Source organism: Mastigoproctus giganteus, chromosome 7, assembly GCF_048544385.1.
Source record: "Mastigoproctus giganteus isolate SK-2022 chromosome 7, ASM4854438v1, whole genome shotgun sequence".
Lineage (NCBI taxonomy): Eukaryota > Metazoa > Arthropoda > Arachnida > Uropygi > Thelyphonidae > Mastigoproctus > Mastigoproctus giganteus.
The window spans coordinates 142179851-142196956 of NC_143581.1; the positions used below are offsets into that span (position 1 = coordinate 142179851).

The 17106-nt window shown below is 36.1% G+C and overlaps 1 protein-coding gene across 1 annotated transcript in view; it reads left to right on the forward strand.

Moving 5' to 3' along the window:
- Nucleotides 1-17106, forward strand: part of LOC150083237 (tudor domain-containing protein 1-like) — a 657806-nt gene that overhangs the window by 295096 nt on the left and 345604 nt on the right. Inside the window, exon 10 of the mRNA XM_090378447.1 lies at nucleotides 8380-9118. Within this exon, the coding sequence (XP_090234573.1) occupies nucleotides 8380-9118 (739 nt within the window). The remainder of the gene's footprint in view (nucleotides 1-8379; nucleotides 9119-17106) is intronic.

The window sequence follows — 17106 nt, forward strand, 5'->3', positions numbered from 1 at the left end:
AATTATGATGGAAATGGCCAGAGAGTGTATTGAATTAGTTGTGGTTAATTACTAGGGCATAGTTGGATTACCAATAATTGGAATTGGTAACTGCAGGTCAATTAGTCTGACTTCAGTGGTAGGGAAAGTCTTAGAAGCTGTGATTAAGAGTGCAATCCAGGGGATATTTAGAAAGAAATGTCGTTCTGAAGGCAACATGGTTTTGTTAAGGGAAAATCATATTTAACTAAAGTAAGCTAGTTTGACACAGTTATTCATGAACTGGATGTAGGGATCAATTTCAGCATAATTTATTTGGATTTTAGCAAAGTGTTTGACTCAGCCCCTCATGAGAGGTCACTGTATAAGCTGAAACATGGGATTACTGGAAAGATTCTAAGACTGATTGCAGAGTGGCTCAGGGAAGAAGGCAAAGGTTTGTGATCAAGGGATATTCTTCATACTGGTGTAACATCAGGAGTGGGGTTCCTCAAGGATCAGTTCTTGGACCACTGTTGTTTCTCATTTTCACAAATGACATCTATCTGAACACATTTCATAAATGACATTGGATAGAATGTGTGATATCAAAATTTGCAGATGACATAAAGATTGTCGGAGTTGTTAATGATCAGTTCCAAGCAGTACTCCTGCGGGGTGACTTGAACAGTCTTCAAGGAAGGTCAGGAAAGTGGTAGCTATTTTTATTTGTCAAAATGCAAGGTCTTACACTTGGGAATAGCAAACCAAAAGTGATTTGTACTAGTGTTCTCAACTAGTGGTACATGGAAAAAGAGTTGGTGGTATGTGAATAACGGACAGTTGAGTTTTTTAAATTTATGAAAAATACATTAAAAATTTTCCCCTCTAAAGGTAAATAAGTACACATTTTGCCTATCTTTTTTTCAATCTATTTGAAATCTTTTTTCAATCTATCAGATTTGAAAATTGTGTTGATTTTCAAATATTTTGTTTGTTCAACCTTCGAGCGGACAGCTATATATTTCTCAGAAAGCATAAAATCGTGACCAGGTCTTATCTCACATATTTTCTATTCCTTCCAGGAAAACTCTCTTACACAGCAGTGTCAGTATGTATTGTTGCTTTACTAAGTTACCATGCAGCATTGAGGATTTAGTAAAGGTCTGTGTAAGGATTAATAAAACAAATGCAAATGAAATATTTTAAAAAATTGGATAATTTTATGACGTAACACAATATTCTTTGGAAGAATTGCATTGGAGTGTGTACTGATGGAGCTCGGACTTTAACAGGAAAGCATAGCAGTGTTGTAGCTACAATAAAGAAAGTTGCTCCTGAAGCTAAGTTCACTCACTGCAGTATTCACCGTGAAGCCTTGGTTGCAAAAGCAATACCTGAAAACTGTTTTAGATCAGTTCGTTAAGATTGTTAATTTTCTTAAATCCCATGTACTAAATTTGCAAATGTTCAAAATTTTATACCAAGAGATGGGGAGTGACCGCGAAAAACTACTACTGCATAGCAATGTTAGATTGTTCTCCAGAGGTAAAGTTTTAAATCGTCTTTTTGAAATTCGATCGGAAGTATATACCAACTGTGCAGTACTACAATCAGGTTGGTAGAGCAGGAAAAGACTTGGGGGGAATTGCTTAGTTAGATATGAAGTTTTTTGAGCAGTACAGACAGGCTGCCAGAGCAGGTCATGGGTATTGTCAATGATATACAGGAATTTTGCTAGTAGGAATATGGAGTTGATTATCCCTTTGTATAAGTCAATGGTCAGGCTGTGCTTTGAGTACTACATACAGGTCTGGAGGCCTCATTTTAGGAAGGATGTAGAGTTGCTAGTACAAGTACAGAGAAGGGAAACAAGGTTGGTGAGAGGAATGAAGGAACCCTCTTACCAAGAAAGGCTTAAGTTCTACAAATTGTAGTGGCTGGAGACTAGGCACTGTGAGGTATGATATGATTGAGGAGTGCAAGGCCTTGAATGGTTTAAGCAGGCTCAATGCTGATGGGGTTCTTCCTCTTGCTCAGATTACAAACTTGAGGGGGCATAAATTCAAATTGAGGAAAGACAGTTGTAGAATAAGTGTGTGGAAATTTGCCTTTTGCCAGCAGGAATTTGATTTCTGGAATAAACTTCCATCTGCCATTGTGGAAGCTGATAGCTTAAATAAATTCATGGAACAACTGGACAAACTTTTAGATCAAACAGATGTGTGAAATGAGTGTTTTTTTTTTTTTTTTTTTTTGGCTGATGCTGTATAAATTTGCTTTCGTGCATCATATGCTTCTGCTGATGCTAAGTGAGAGTTTTTCTTTGCAATTCAAAATGCGAATTAAAAGACTATTTCTTTGAATTATGGTTGGCTAGATTAGCATATTTAGCTGAAATTTTTGGAATACTTAATGATCTGAATTTAACTTTACAAGGACTAAATAAGACTCTTTTCACCGTTAGTGACAAAGTAAATGCAACAAATAAAAAACCTGAGTTAATCATCAAAGACTTGGATAAAAAGGTCTTAAGTTTCCTACCAACTTTAGAAAATTTTCTTGGAGAAAATAATTTAACTTTGAGACATGAATTAGTATCAAATATAAAAAGTCATTGTTTTCAATTAATATATAATTTCAAATTGTATCTTCCAAAAGATTATGAAAAAGAAAACTGGATCAGGAATCTATTTTCTTCAGGCTATGTACTAGAATATCTTCCTGTGACAGAAATTTAATGGATGATTTCAAAAACAACACTTTAATCAACTTTTGGGTTAAGCATAAGAAAGTTTTTAATGCCATTTTGTTTGACATATTTATGTGAAACAGGATTTTCTTTTATACTGTATTTAAAAAAGATGTAGACTCACTTTGGCACCAAATTTACATTTGAAATTTAAGTAAAATAGAACCAGATATAAAGAAACTAATTACTGTCAAACAAGCTCAAGTGTCACATTAAGTCAATTACTTTTGTTAAATATTTGTTCAATTTCTCCCAGTTTATTGCATTTAATTAATATTGATTACAATTAAATCACCATGTTAATCAAGTATTTTATAATTTATTTTGTATTGTTTAGTTTATTATTTAGTTTGTTCAATTTTTGTATTAAAATTAAATAAAAATATGTATAATTTATAACAGCTTTATTATGCGAATAATCTAGACTTTTTCCTTTTAATGCATATATATATTTTAAAGAGTGATACCGAACTTTTTCAATTTTGGTGGTAAGAGTATTAAAAAAGGTTGAGAACCGCTGATTTATACACTTGGTGAGACTGAATTAAAAACAAACGAAAAGGATTTGAGAGTTATGCCAGCAGCTATGAAGTTTTCTGTGCAGTGTAATCAGTCAGCCAATTCAATAAATGCTCATTTGTATTTCCTTATATACTTTGTTTTCTATTTTGCTGGTACAGCAAAAGCCTGTGGTTTCCTTTGCACTATATGGCTATACTATACTAACTTGCTCTATGCTATAAAAGTAACAAGCACTATGTTTGCATCAGAATTTATACACATAAAACAGAAATGGGACAGTCCTCTGCAGGTGATTAAAATTGTATAGCTATCAGCAGTTATGGGGTTGGTAACTGAGTTTATGTATTTATGTATTTGAGATTGGAGTCCTACAAGACAATGTTAGCTTTAAGTTTATTTAATGGAGTTAATGTTACAATGGTGGAGAAGGACTCAGATTTGATCAGTGTAGCCTTTAGCAATTCCTATTTCTAAAATATCCATTTCCTTTTTTACCGTAGCAAAGTCTATACATGGTTCTTTTTCTTGGATGTGTTTATTCTTGTAAGCGTTTATTCTTGCTTTGGTTATTAGCTCTATATCATTTGTTCTCTTTCGGGTCAATGATAATCAATGTGTACTATGCATTATATAATTTCAAAATTTCTTAATTTCTATTATATTTTATATAATAGGCTTCTACAGGGATGGGATACACTTAAATAGAAAGGGTGCGAGAATATTTGCTGATGCTATTGAGGCAGTGTTAGGTGGGTCAGAAAACTGTTAGCTTGGGGGGGATACACAGACTAAAAGTTTAACAGTGGCCACAGGCAGAGTCAAAAGTGATTCTTGCACTGCTTCTATTAGAATGAGCAGCAGCCTGGAAAGAAGGTAATGGAGATTTCCAGGACTGCTGGGAGTCATAGTGGAACAAGTAAATACATGGGCTGTGTTAGGGTATCTAAGAGTAGGAACAGGTGCATGTTAGTAGTTATAGTTAATAAATTTGATGAGCTTGAAGTGCTAGTCAAGACATAAAAGGCAGATATTGATGGGATATCAAAGACTTGGTGTCACACAGACATAAGCAATGCAGAATTGGAATTTGGGGAGTACAATGTGTACAGAAAGGATAGAAGGACAGAAAGGGAGGAGGAGTTATGCTGTTAGTTAAGAAACACACAAAATCTAAAGAAGTGCATCCAATTGATGTTGGTGGACAGTGCAACTTTGAGTCTGTTTGGTGTGATATCAGCACTGGGAAAGCAGAATTGAGAGTAGGTGTGTGTTATAGGCCTAATGAATCTGATGAGTATTTCTGAGCAATTGTACAGAGAAATAGTGGGCCAGTAAATCAGAATGTCTTATAAGGGGAATTTTAACTTTCCAGATATTGACTAGAACTTGTGGTTGGTCACTCGAACATTAGCAGGACTTTTGTGGATTTATTGGATGACTGTTTTCTACAGCAACACGTTCGAGAGGCAACCAGAAGGAGTAATAGTCTTGATCTGATTATCAGCAGTGATTATTCATGCATTAAGAATTTGCAGGTAAAGGAACCACTGGGTGACAGTGATCACAATGTACCGATGTGGGAATTACTTAAAGATGTAATTACCATCAAGGTTAAAGGGAAGGGCTTTTGCTTTCATAAAGGTGATTACAGCGGTCTTAGACAGTTTTTAAATTCTTTACAGTGGGATCAACTGATGATGTTACCAACATTGAATTCTAAATGGGAAGCCTTCAGGGACTTAATTTTGGTTGCTACTGGGCTTTTCATTCCAACTAAGAAATACTGTTCAAGGTGAGGGCATAAATAGATGTCAGATGAATTAATGAGGCTCTGGGCAGAGACGAAAAATGTATGAGATGCATATAAAATATCAAGTGACACAGAAGCCTATGGCAGATATAAACTAGACTGTATTGTAATCAAGTCACAAAGGAGATTAGGTAGGCGAAGGTAGATTACGAGAAATAATTGGCAAAGGATGCAAAGAAAATCATCAGAGTTCTTTACTTATGTAAACTCTAGAAGGAAAGGGATGAATCGGATTGGATCACTTAACATATATGAGTTGGCTATTGATGATCATGCTCAGGTAGCTGATAAACTGAATGAGTATTTTGCATCTACATTCACAGATGAGGAGTTATACAATGAGGGAAGTTCCAGAAGTTTATCAAACTCTAACAGGGATTTAAGTGATTTTGTAATAACTAAGAGCAAAGTGGAGGTTATTGAAGTTAAACATAAAAAGGCATCTGGGGTTCACCCCAGGTGCCTTTTATATTTCAGTTATATTAAAGGAGGCAGCAAAGGAAGAAAGCATATCCTAAGCCATAATTATAAGAGCTTCCTTGGACTCAGGGGAGGTCCCCATGGACTGGAGGTGTGCGAATGTATCACCAATTCACAAAGGGGGTTCAAAAGGTGACACAAGTAACTATAGACCTGTCAGTTTAACTTGGTTTCGGGGAAAGTAATGGAATCACTGGTTAAAGTATCCAATTTGTATCTGAAGTATTCACAGTATCCAATCAAATTGGATACTGTGATGTGGTCACAAAGGAATTGAATGCCCAAAAATGATTTTGATATCATATACAGGTTGACCATCACTAATCCGGCCACTGGTAATCTGGTTCCACCGCTAATTCGGACATAATTTACATGAACAAAATTTCAAATTTCCCATATCGGTGCACCGACCTGCTGCTACTGTTTTGGTGGCAATGGTTGCAGCATCAGCTGTTGGTGCGAACTAGTAAACACTGGTAAGCCATTCCCACTTGTTTTTCTGCATTTATTATTATAGCCTGCTTACATTTAGCCCCAACCATGGTTCCAATGTATAAAGGAGGTGCCTCTTGTGGTGTAAAGCGCAAACACCGTACATTGTCCATAACAGATAAAGTTGAACTTCTGAAAAAACTCGACAGTGGTGGTGTCTTTGAGAAGATTAACTCTTCTTAATTGTAAATTCCAGCAATTTCTCTCAGTTCCCCTTATTTTATTAATTTTCTTTTAGCCAGTCCTTTTTTTTTTTTTTTTTTTTTTTTTTTTTTTTTTTAACAACACACTTGCAGAAAAACACAACACAGTATGGTGGATAATACAGCGCACTAACGATATTGTTTTCACAAAATATCTAACAATACCGAAACTTATTGTGACGTTTGAGAGTTTATATCACAATTAGTTTTATTGCTGCGCTTGCCGCATGTGCAATAAACTAATCACAAACAACCTTCATATGTATGCCGTAATAGCTTCACACGTATGTGGCCACACATATGTGTGATGGCTTGTCACACGGCTTCTCAAGAAATAAAGTAACCTACTAGGCCACGTCAGCCACACACATATACGACAAAAAAAAAGACCCTTTTTTTGATATTTTAAGTAAAAAAAAACAGCAACACTGACATTACAATATTTATTTTAGAATTACTAATCGAATTATTTGCTAAATTTTTTTGGTCCCTGGGGAATGTTTTTTTAAAAAACATTCCCCAGGGACATGTTGAAAAACATTTCGACATGTTTTTTTTTAAAACTAGATTGTCATTTCAACGTGTTAAAGGTAGGATGAGGTGGTTAGCTGTTGGGTAAACTGTATGTGCTAAAATAACCACCGGTGATCCAGCCAACTTACTAATCTGGCACCCTACAGGTCCAAATGCTGCCGGATTAGTGATGGTCGACCTATACTTGGATTTCGGGAAGCTTTGATACTGTTGCACATGGAAGTCTGCTGTATAAATTGGAGAGGTATGGCGTCAATGGTAAGTTGCTATAATGAATAAAGGGATGATTGAGTGGGAGACGACAGTGTGGTAATCAATGGACACTGCTCTTCGTGGACAAATGTTATTAGTGTTGGGCCCATTGTTGTTTTGTATATTTATCAGTGATATTGATGAAGGTATATCAGGTTTAATGTCCAAGTGTGCAATGATACAAAGGTGCCAGGGTTGTTAACGACAGTAAAGACGGTATGCTATTCCAACTGGATCTAGATTAGTTGGGCAAATAGTTTGAGAAGTAGCAAATGAAGTTTAACATTGACAAATGCAAAGTACTGCCTATGGGTAGCAATAACTGAAGAGTAACGTACCAACTGTGTGGTACTACACTCAGGGAAGTGGAAAGTGAAAAAGACCTGGGGGTAATTGTGCAGTCAAATATGAAGTTCACTGAGCAGTGCAGACGAGCTGTCAGGCAGGTCATGGATTCATGTCAGATTAAGAACCTGAGGAGCCACAGTTTAAAATTAAGGAAAGACAGTTGTAGAATAGATGTGCATAAATTTGCCTTTAGCCAGCGGGTAGTTAATTGGTGGAACAGACTTCCATATTTTGTTGTGTAATTTGATAGCCTAAATAAATTTAAGGCTGAGCTGGACAGGCATTTGGAACGAATGGAGGGGTAAAATGGGAGGGGTTTTTTTTTTTTTTTTTTTGGTTGATGCTGCATAAGCTTGCCTTCTTGCATCATATGCCTCTACTAATGCTAATAATTCAATTCTGATATTTGTTATATAATGTCAAAATTGATTTTGCCTTAGTGCATATTGATCATTACAGAAACAGAGAACCCCTTATTGTTGCTTTTTCCTTTCAGTTTGGATGGTCGACCCTAAAAGAATTCACCCAGGTTGTAGGTATACAGCGATAAGTTTTTTTATATTATCCTTTGTGTATATGTAACATGCTTCACTTTTCATTCTCTATAGATTTATCTGGGTATGTCTTTTATGATAATCTTCCCCATATACTAATAATATGGTATATATATATATATATATATATATATATATATTACATTATGCACGTAGTGTATCTGTTGCCACTACAATGGCACTAAACCCATAAATTTGGTATATTAATCATATTACTCGTTTAATATATATATATATATTTTTTTTTTTAAATTAAATATATTAATTTAATTGGCACATTCTAAAATATTTCTCGTTATTTGATATTGTATTTATTGACTATTTCAAAATTACCTTCTGCAATAAACTTTACTTGATACCCCCCCCCCCCCCCCCCTTGTTTCCTTTTGTTATGTATTATATATTTTAACTCTACTGGTTTGCCTTGCTACTAGCATTTGTTTTATGTATTTATTTATTTATGCTATTTTTCAGTCCTGGTGAAGCTGTGGCACTCAGGAGTTGCACATATGCAAGTGATTTTAAATTGAATAGTAGTTATAATTCTAAAAGCAGAAATCAGAATGAACAATATAAACACATGATGAGACAGCCACCGTTGTTCAGACAGCCACTGTTATTTAGACATCCATCCTATGAAATTCAGGAGAGGGGTTTATTACAGTCTCCTACTTACTATCCTGGGTTTCTTCAACCTGCTGAAATAGGATACTGGAATCACCCATTTCAGAATAGTAACATAAGGCAGCCAGTTTCTAATAATATTAGAATGAAAAAGTTTCCTGAAAAATTTCAACAGAATAAAGGGAAGAAGCAAGAAACTAAATTACAATACATTAAAGATGCATTAAATAATACTTGCAGTAATAGGAAAAAAACAGTTTGTATTGAAAATAACAATGTTGATTTCATCCCTTTGGTTCAGCAACGTGATGGTGAAACAAAAAATCATGAACAAAATTTAGAACTATTGACTAAAGAATTAAATAGTGAAAGTGTTGTAGCAAATAATGAAAAATCTAAGAAAGAAAAAGAAAATCAAAACTCTTCAAGGTGTATAGATAATAATCCTGCTGAGATTCCATTTAAAAATGAAGAAAAAAGAGTGAAGCACTTTCAAAAGATAGTTGGATGCAAATCAAGTCCTCCAGAGGAAAAGAAAACAGATTTTCGTATGGCCCAAGAAATCACAGAAAATATTTCAAATCAAAAGGTGAGTTTTTTTTTTTTTTTTTCTTTCCCACTGAGTAATAATTTTATTTAATGAATGGGTGGAAGAAAACTGAGATACTTGTCCTTGTTCTGCATGGAATAGATATGTCAGTTTTCCAAGTGCTTTGTGTGAGTTACCTTTGTAATTCCTTGGCACTTGTGTCCTTTTTCTCCATCACTTAGTCTAGTATCTGATTTTTCCCCCAACAATTTTTGTATGTTATTATATATTACATGATAATAGAATTTAAGATTAATGAAGTAGTAAATATTTGTGGAACATTTTTATCCATTCATAATTTAATTTTTAAATGTATAGTGTAAACAATTTACAATTTTCAAGTTTTTAAATTTAATTCCGTACAGCACCTTCTACACCACCTTCTAGTATAACTTTTGCTAATACAACCATTAGGGTGTTAACCAAGCAGCACAGTCTGCCAGACTAAGTTTTCTTTTCTATTGCTGAAAAAAAAAAAAAAAAAAGGTTCTTTCATTAGAACCTATAGTACTTAGTAATTAGTAACATGAACGGGTTGATGGATGAGAGGATGAAAGAAAATACTTGTTGACATGAGACTTGAATTTTCATAGATTGTAATTTTCAGGAAATATGTATGAAGGGAGGTTGTTCCAGAAAACAGAAATTGAATGAATAAATGAGGAAGAAGAAAAGTTGGTTCTGTGAGTTTGAAGCTGGACAGTAAAGGAAGTTGACTGGCTGCGATAAGTGTTCGGACTGGTTTGGAAGAGAAAGCAGGAATTATAGAAGACAATTCAGAGAAGGAATACAGCAGAAATAGAATGTCTATGAAACAGAGAGTGGCGAGACTTTGTTAGAGAAGAGTCATTAATTAACCTAACTGCCCTCTTTTCAATGTAATCTAGAACTCTGAGAGAGGTTTTGGGGCATAACCCCCAGAGGTGGGAAAAAATATTCCATGATAGGATAGATTTGTGATTTGTACAAAGTAAACAGCTGTTTGAAAGAAAAGTAATGTTGATAGCAAAAGAGAAAACCCTGTTTTCAGATGCAAAGGAAGCAATATTTGTAATCTGCTTATGCCAAGAGAGATTAAAAGTAGGGGAAATCCCCAATAGAGATACATGAACTTGCCTAGAAATCAGAATGTCATCAAAAATAAGCACAGGAGCAGAAGAATCCTTTTTGAGAGAAATAAGACAGAACTGAGTTTTAGAAGGATTGGAGAATTACCTGAAGATCAGCATTTAAGGAATTGTTAGTGGATATTCGAGAAGTTATAGAAGTTTCTGCAGAGCAAGTTTTTTCCAAACTGTAAGGTTTGAGAAAACTTAGAAGCCATCTACCATAACCTACAGTGAATGCCAGAGAGAAAAGTGAACACCCAATTACAAAAAACATTTAACAAACCATATGATGGAAAGAAGACCTTTATGCCAAACATGATCAAAAGCCTTTTAAATGTCAAGAGTAACTGATTGAGTTTCACCAAACTTTGCCATTGAATTTGTCCATAGACAGGTAATATAAGGTGGAATATCAACCAGTGGATCCACACTGACGGAAACCATACTGCCAATCATTGATCAGATGGTACGTTTCTAGATAGTTTAAGAGTTGGCAGTTAATTGATTTCTCCATTACTTTATAAAGAGTAGAAGTAAGTGCAATATAACAATAATTGGATGGGAGGGATCTGTTACTCTTTTTAGGAAATAGCTAGATATGAGTAAATTTCCAAGCAGAAGGGAAAACACCATTGGAATGTGAAATTGAAAAAAAGCAACACAGAACAGGAGTAAGCTCATGGGCACAGGTTTTGAGAACAAGTGGAGAAATAAGATCAGGATGTGGGGTTTTCTTAGCATTGAGATTGTTCATAATCCTTCTGACATCAAACCACACTGGGAATGGTAAGAGGTAGTTTACCAAGATAATCACTACATGAGTTAGAAAAAAAAAAGTAAGATGTTAGCAGGTCAGCTTAAACTTTTGCTGAGGTGATAACAGAACCATCTGGTTTTGAGAGAGATGGGCAAAAGTTGCAAACAATAAGCTTGGCAAGAAACCAGAATGCTCCACAACCATTTCGACAAGAAGCAAGTTTTCTACTCTTAGCCAGTTTGAGTTTAAAAATTTAGTTTAGACTGATTAATAACTGCTATACAATTGTTGTGAGCTTTGGTGTAAGGAGAAAATGAAGCTGGAGATTGACAAAGAAGCCAATTGTGATTTGCAGCATTCTTATCTTGAACAGCCTGAGCACGTTTATTGGAAAACTAAGGTTTAGATAAAGGATGAAATTTTAAGGTGGAGTGTGAAATAAAGGATTTCATCTCTACAAGAATAATTTCTCTTACAAAATCATACCAAACATTGACATCAGATGATTTGAAACGAACAAGAAAAATAAGAAAATAAATCTCGCAGATCATCCCATTTTGCATTCTTATAATGCCAAACATCAGGGTGAGAATGACCAAGAGAGAGAAAAGCTCCACTGGAGAGGAGACTATCACCAAGTTTTCATCTGAGGTTCCTAGAGGACCATTCACCTCGACCGTGTACTTAGAAGGGTTGTTTGTGAGAAAAAGATCAAATGTATTCGCTGCGTGGTTAGGATTGTCTAATATTTAGGTAGGTAAATGAACAGTCAGTAGGTAAATGTGCAAGATCATTTGTAGTACAAAAATCTCAGTATCTTGACCAGTTGGTTCAGTGTGACGAGAAAACAGAAGCCAGCTTGAGTTATGAACATTAAAATCACCAAGGGAAATTACCTCAGTATTATGAAAGCTGGACTGGAGAAAGTCAAGTTCCAAAGAGAGGAATTCAAAGAATTCCAAGTGATTACTGGAGTTAGGAGAATGACAGGGCAACAGATAAATTTGACAGAATGCGGTAGAGAGATTTTAAGCCAGTGAAGATCAGAAAGAGGAGAATCCAGATTACGAAATCTCTGACATAGAATATCAGAACAGACACATGCACAAGTACCACCTTTGAAGCAAAAGGAATCATACAGCAAATAATTTTCGCAAATGAGATGAGCAGTGGTTGAATCAACCAATAACTGGGATTCTGTCAGAAAAAGTACATGGGGTTCAGCAGACTGTAATGGAAATTGACATCATTGAGATTGGACCCGTTGGTTCAGTATGACGAGAAAACAGAAGCCAGCTCAAGTTATGAACATTAAAATTACCAAGGGAAATTACCTCAGTATTATGAAAGTTGGACTGGAGAAAGTCAAGTTTCAAAGAGAGAAAGTCAAAGAATTCCAAGTGATTACTGGAGTTAGGAGAATGACAGGGCAACAGATAAATTTGACAGAATGCGGTAGAGAGATTTTAAGCCAGTGAAGATCAGAAAGAGGAGAATCCAAATTACGAAATCTCTGACGTGGAATATCAGACAGACATATGCACAAGTATCACCTTCGAAGCAAAAGGAATCATACAGCGAATAATTTTCACAACTGAGATGAGCAGTGGTTGAATCAACCAATAACTGGGATTCTGTCAGAAAAAGTGCATGGGGTTTAGCAGACTGTAATGGAAATGGACATCATTGAGATTGGAACTGAGACCACATATACAGCAGACTCTCGATTTACCAGGATCAGATTAACTGGGACACTTCAAGACTCCAAATTAAAAAAAAATAATAAATAAAAATCAAATCAATGAGAAATCATAAAATTCAAGTAATAACTAGAATAGGTATAAACAGACATTTTGCAAGTCATAAAGGACAAGAAGCAGCATTATAAGCCATGATTGGGAAATTAGTGTGCCTATTATCTTGTAACCGCTGCTGTCTTCACACCCGCTACTAAAAAAAAAAAAAAAAGTGAGAGACCAAATTTTAATTTGTTTTAGTGTGTTGTGTCCATTGTCATGTTCTATCGCACCACGAAATAGTAACTTTTTTTTTTTTTTGTTTGTTTATAAATCGCGAAAATGATGGACAAACGCAAGATTTGTGCTTTCAATTAAACAAAAACTTGAAATTATTAAAAAAGTTTTAAAACGGTGCATCTGTTAAATCTCTAAAGAACCATTATAATGTTGGTGACCAAACCGTACACGACATTGTAAAAAATAAAGGGAAGCTATTAGATTTAAAATTGACATCGCAAAAAATAAATGCATGTCCAATGTGCACTACTCGTTTATTAGACACACGAGTAGTGTGTGGTAGGTATTTTAATTTTTTATCTATCACCATACTTTTTATGTAGGTTCCTGAACATTTTTCAATACAGTTAGAGATCCCGACTTATGTAGCTTCAGACTTAAGTTACGTTACTTATATTTTTTTTATATGACTGAAGATTTCAGTGAAGGGGACACACATTTCACCATAATAACATAAAAACCCACAGAATTCCAACTATCAATATAATTGCAACTGCAATAAAATTGAGTTTACTACCCGTTTATAATAGATTGTGTTAACAGAAAAACCTAAGAAATGAAACTGCAAATTGTTTTTATTATTTTATGGTTGTGACCTCCAGTAAAATGCGAGATTGTGTGGGGGGTTATAAGTGAGTTTTCGCCCTGTGAAGTTCTTTTCAGAAAATTTAATTTTGACTGTTATCATGGTGCCAACTAATAGAATAGTTGACAATAGTAGTAGTAGTAAATCTATGAAGAAAAGGAAAGCGATTATGTTGGATCAGAAAATTAAAATGAAAAGTATGTATGAAAATGGCCAAATATTAACAAGTATCATGCAGAATTCAGATTTGTCAGTGTTAATGGTGAACACAATAAAGGAGAAAGACAGAATATGAGAAGTGGTGAAGCGATTGGCATCAATGAAGGTCAACTAAAATAATCAAGGCTATGAAAAGTTGGTCACACTGCATCTGACAGGTGACCAACTTTTTTTTTAATTAGTGAAAAGTTTTTGAATTTTTTTAATTCTGTTTGCAGTCTGCTAGTATATCACCTTTTCTTAATAAATTTCCATAGTTATTGTATCTAAATTTTTATTTTAATAAGAAAATTAAAGATTTAAGAAATACCCTGCTTTTTACATGTTATTTAAAAATAAATAAATAAGAAATATTAATCCTGCTGAAGCCAAAAAAAAAATAGTTACAACCATAAAATACACATATGTAAACTATTAGGCAGTTCAGTTTTAGAGTTCATAATAAGTATGTGCAAAACTTCAAAATTGCACATGCACGTTACACGTATGAAGGGTTTGAGAAGTTACTTTTCAATATAGACCCCCTTTAGAGTGAATACACTTCTGCCTCTGATGCTGCAATGTGTTTCCTTCTGGCTATGAAGAAAGTTTTCCCTTGGGCCTCCAGGAATGTATCTGCTGTAGGAGTGATGTCATTGTCAATGATAAGAAAATAGATGCCTATTTGAAATTAGGAGAAAGGTGAAAGTTCAATGGTTCTAGATATGGTGGGCGTGTGTGATGGTCCAATATTTCAAAGCCACACTTGTACATTTCATCCATGGCAGTAACAGAATTTTGAGCAGGCACATTGTCCTGATGGAAGACTCCTTTTTTGAGTTTTCCTCAGTGTGTGTCTGTTTTTGTACAAACGCTTCACAAGATTGCATAATATGTTCCTGAGCAGCCCAACAACCTGATTCCATCACTTTTCTAGCAGAAGGAATTGACTTGGCTTTCTTTGGAGGAGGGGAAGAGCTGTATTTCCACTGTTTTGACTGCTCCTTTGTCTCTGGCCCATGTCTCATCTGTGGTTACATCTTGCAAGGAAATTGCTGGAGTTGGTTGAAAGTGATGAAAATGTTTACTTGACTGGATAACTCTTGTGTTTTGATCTGCTTTTAACAATTTTGGGGGTATATTATGCCGATACCTCTTTTGCAGTGAGAACCTCAATTTATGTGGTTCACATGAGATTCCCAAGGTGGTGGCAGTGTACCTAACTGTTGTTGCTGGATTGCTGATCACCAGATCATGCACACTGTCAAGTTCTGGACTGATGGACATTACACAGCTTGGGTCTTATTCCAGGCTCTCCCTCCCTCATTTAAATTCTGCTGCCCACCGACTTCTTAACCATGGAATATGAAGGGAAAACCTTCCCCAATGTTGTAACCATCATATCCTTATTAAATGTCTTGGGCATTACTCACTTTTTTTCTCAAATATTGGATGACTTTATGGTGACCGATTTTGTCCAATTTTCCTCATTCCCACAATTTTGTTGACTTCAGAACCTATAATATACAAAATACTTCATTGAAACAGCACAAAACATAGTGGGTTAATATTTGAAGTGTTATACATTAAGTACAGAAAATTTTAGCACTGTACTACTACCCTTTCGTATTCAGGCTGGAACTTGTGTTCCTCATATACACTGATGAGCCAAAACATTATGACCACCTACCTAATATGATGATAGTCCTCCATGTGCAGCCAAAACAGTTCGTGCCTGTAGAGGCATGGACGTTACAAGATTTCTAAATGTTGTCTTTTGTTATCTGGTACCAACACTTAACCAGCAGATCCTTTAACTCCTGTAAGGTCCGTGGTTGAGACTTCGTAGTTCGGAGTTGCTGTTCCAACACAAACTACAGATGCTCGATGGGATTGATGTTGATGTCTGGGGAATTTGGAGGCCAGGGAAAGCTGCGGAACATGAGGAAGACCTGAAAGTCTTCCTCATGTTCCGAACAATCCGGGCAGTGTGGCATGGCGCATTTTCCTGCTGAAAGACAATACCACCAGAGGGGAAGACCGTTGGCATGAAAAGTTGTACCTGATCAGCAATGTTTAGGTAGGTGGTAGACATCAGAGTGCCTGTCACATGGATGACTGGACCCAGGGTATCCCAGCAGAACATCACCCAACGCATGACACCACCGCCACTGGCTTGTTTTTGTATCCCCCCATTCACATAGTGCAACAGGAAGCGTGATTCATTGGACAGACAACCTTTTCCCAGTCACTCAATGTCCAGTTTCCATGTTCGTGTGCCCATTGTAGGTGCTGTTGCCGATGAACCATGGTTAGCATGGGCACTCGGAACGGCCTCCGACTACGCAGTCCCATTTTCATCAGGGTTTGATGTACTGTGTGTTGTGACACTTTGCTCCCATCACCAGCATTCCGATTACTGGCGAGCTGCACCACAGTCACCCTTCTGTTGCCATGTACCATCTGGGAGAGCCTTTGAGAATCGATGAGCCGTGGTTGTCCAACACCTCACCGGTGGTTCGTGAGTTCCCCCTCTTCGGACCACTTTAGTTGGTACTGTTTGTTATTTGGTTTTTAGGAGCATTAGCAACTAAGGCCATATTTTGCTCAGGGGATATGCAGTGGTCATTTCTTGACCTTTCCACATCCTTCGTATTTGGTGGTCACGGGCTCGAACCCCGGTCTAATCAAGAAGCGTATGCTATGCACTGCTGCTCCTGCTCACCTGGCTACGGAGGCGCCATTAGTTGGTACTAACCACGGCTGACTGTGTGCATCCCACCAGCCGTGCCATTTTGGATATGCTCTGACCCAGTCGTCTGGCCATTACAGTTTGGCCTTTGTCAAACTTGCTTAAGTTCGCTGCCTTTCCCATCTGAAGAACAAGAGTAACACTGATTAACAGAGCTTAGTTATTAGGTGTTTTTTATACTGTGTCCTGACCCGTTCATGTGCTATAGTTCACCTGCAATTGCTTTGATTTGCATAACGACTTGCTGGTCATAATGTTTTGGCTTATCGGTGTATGGAAGGAGACAATGGAGTTGCAAAGGCAATGCCAACATCTCTAAAATGCTCAAAAGTTCCCTGAATCAGGCTTATCTATTCAGGGAACTTTGTTTATGGCAATTTTACTGTAAATTGTCAAGATGTTTATCTGAATTAACCATTGAGGTAAACATTGTGTTGCATATTGATTATGTGAATTGTATGGTTAGAGAGGGAGGCATCTGAAACACTGGTTCAAGTATATTTTTTCAGTGTGCCACTTGGTCACTGTTGTTTTGTGTGTAGCATAATCA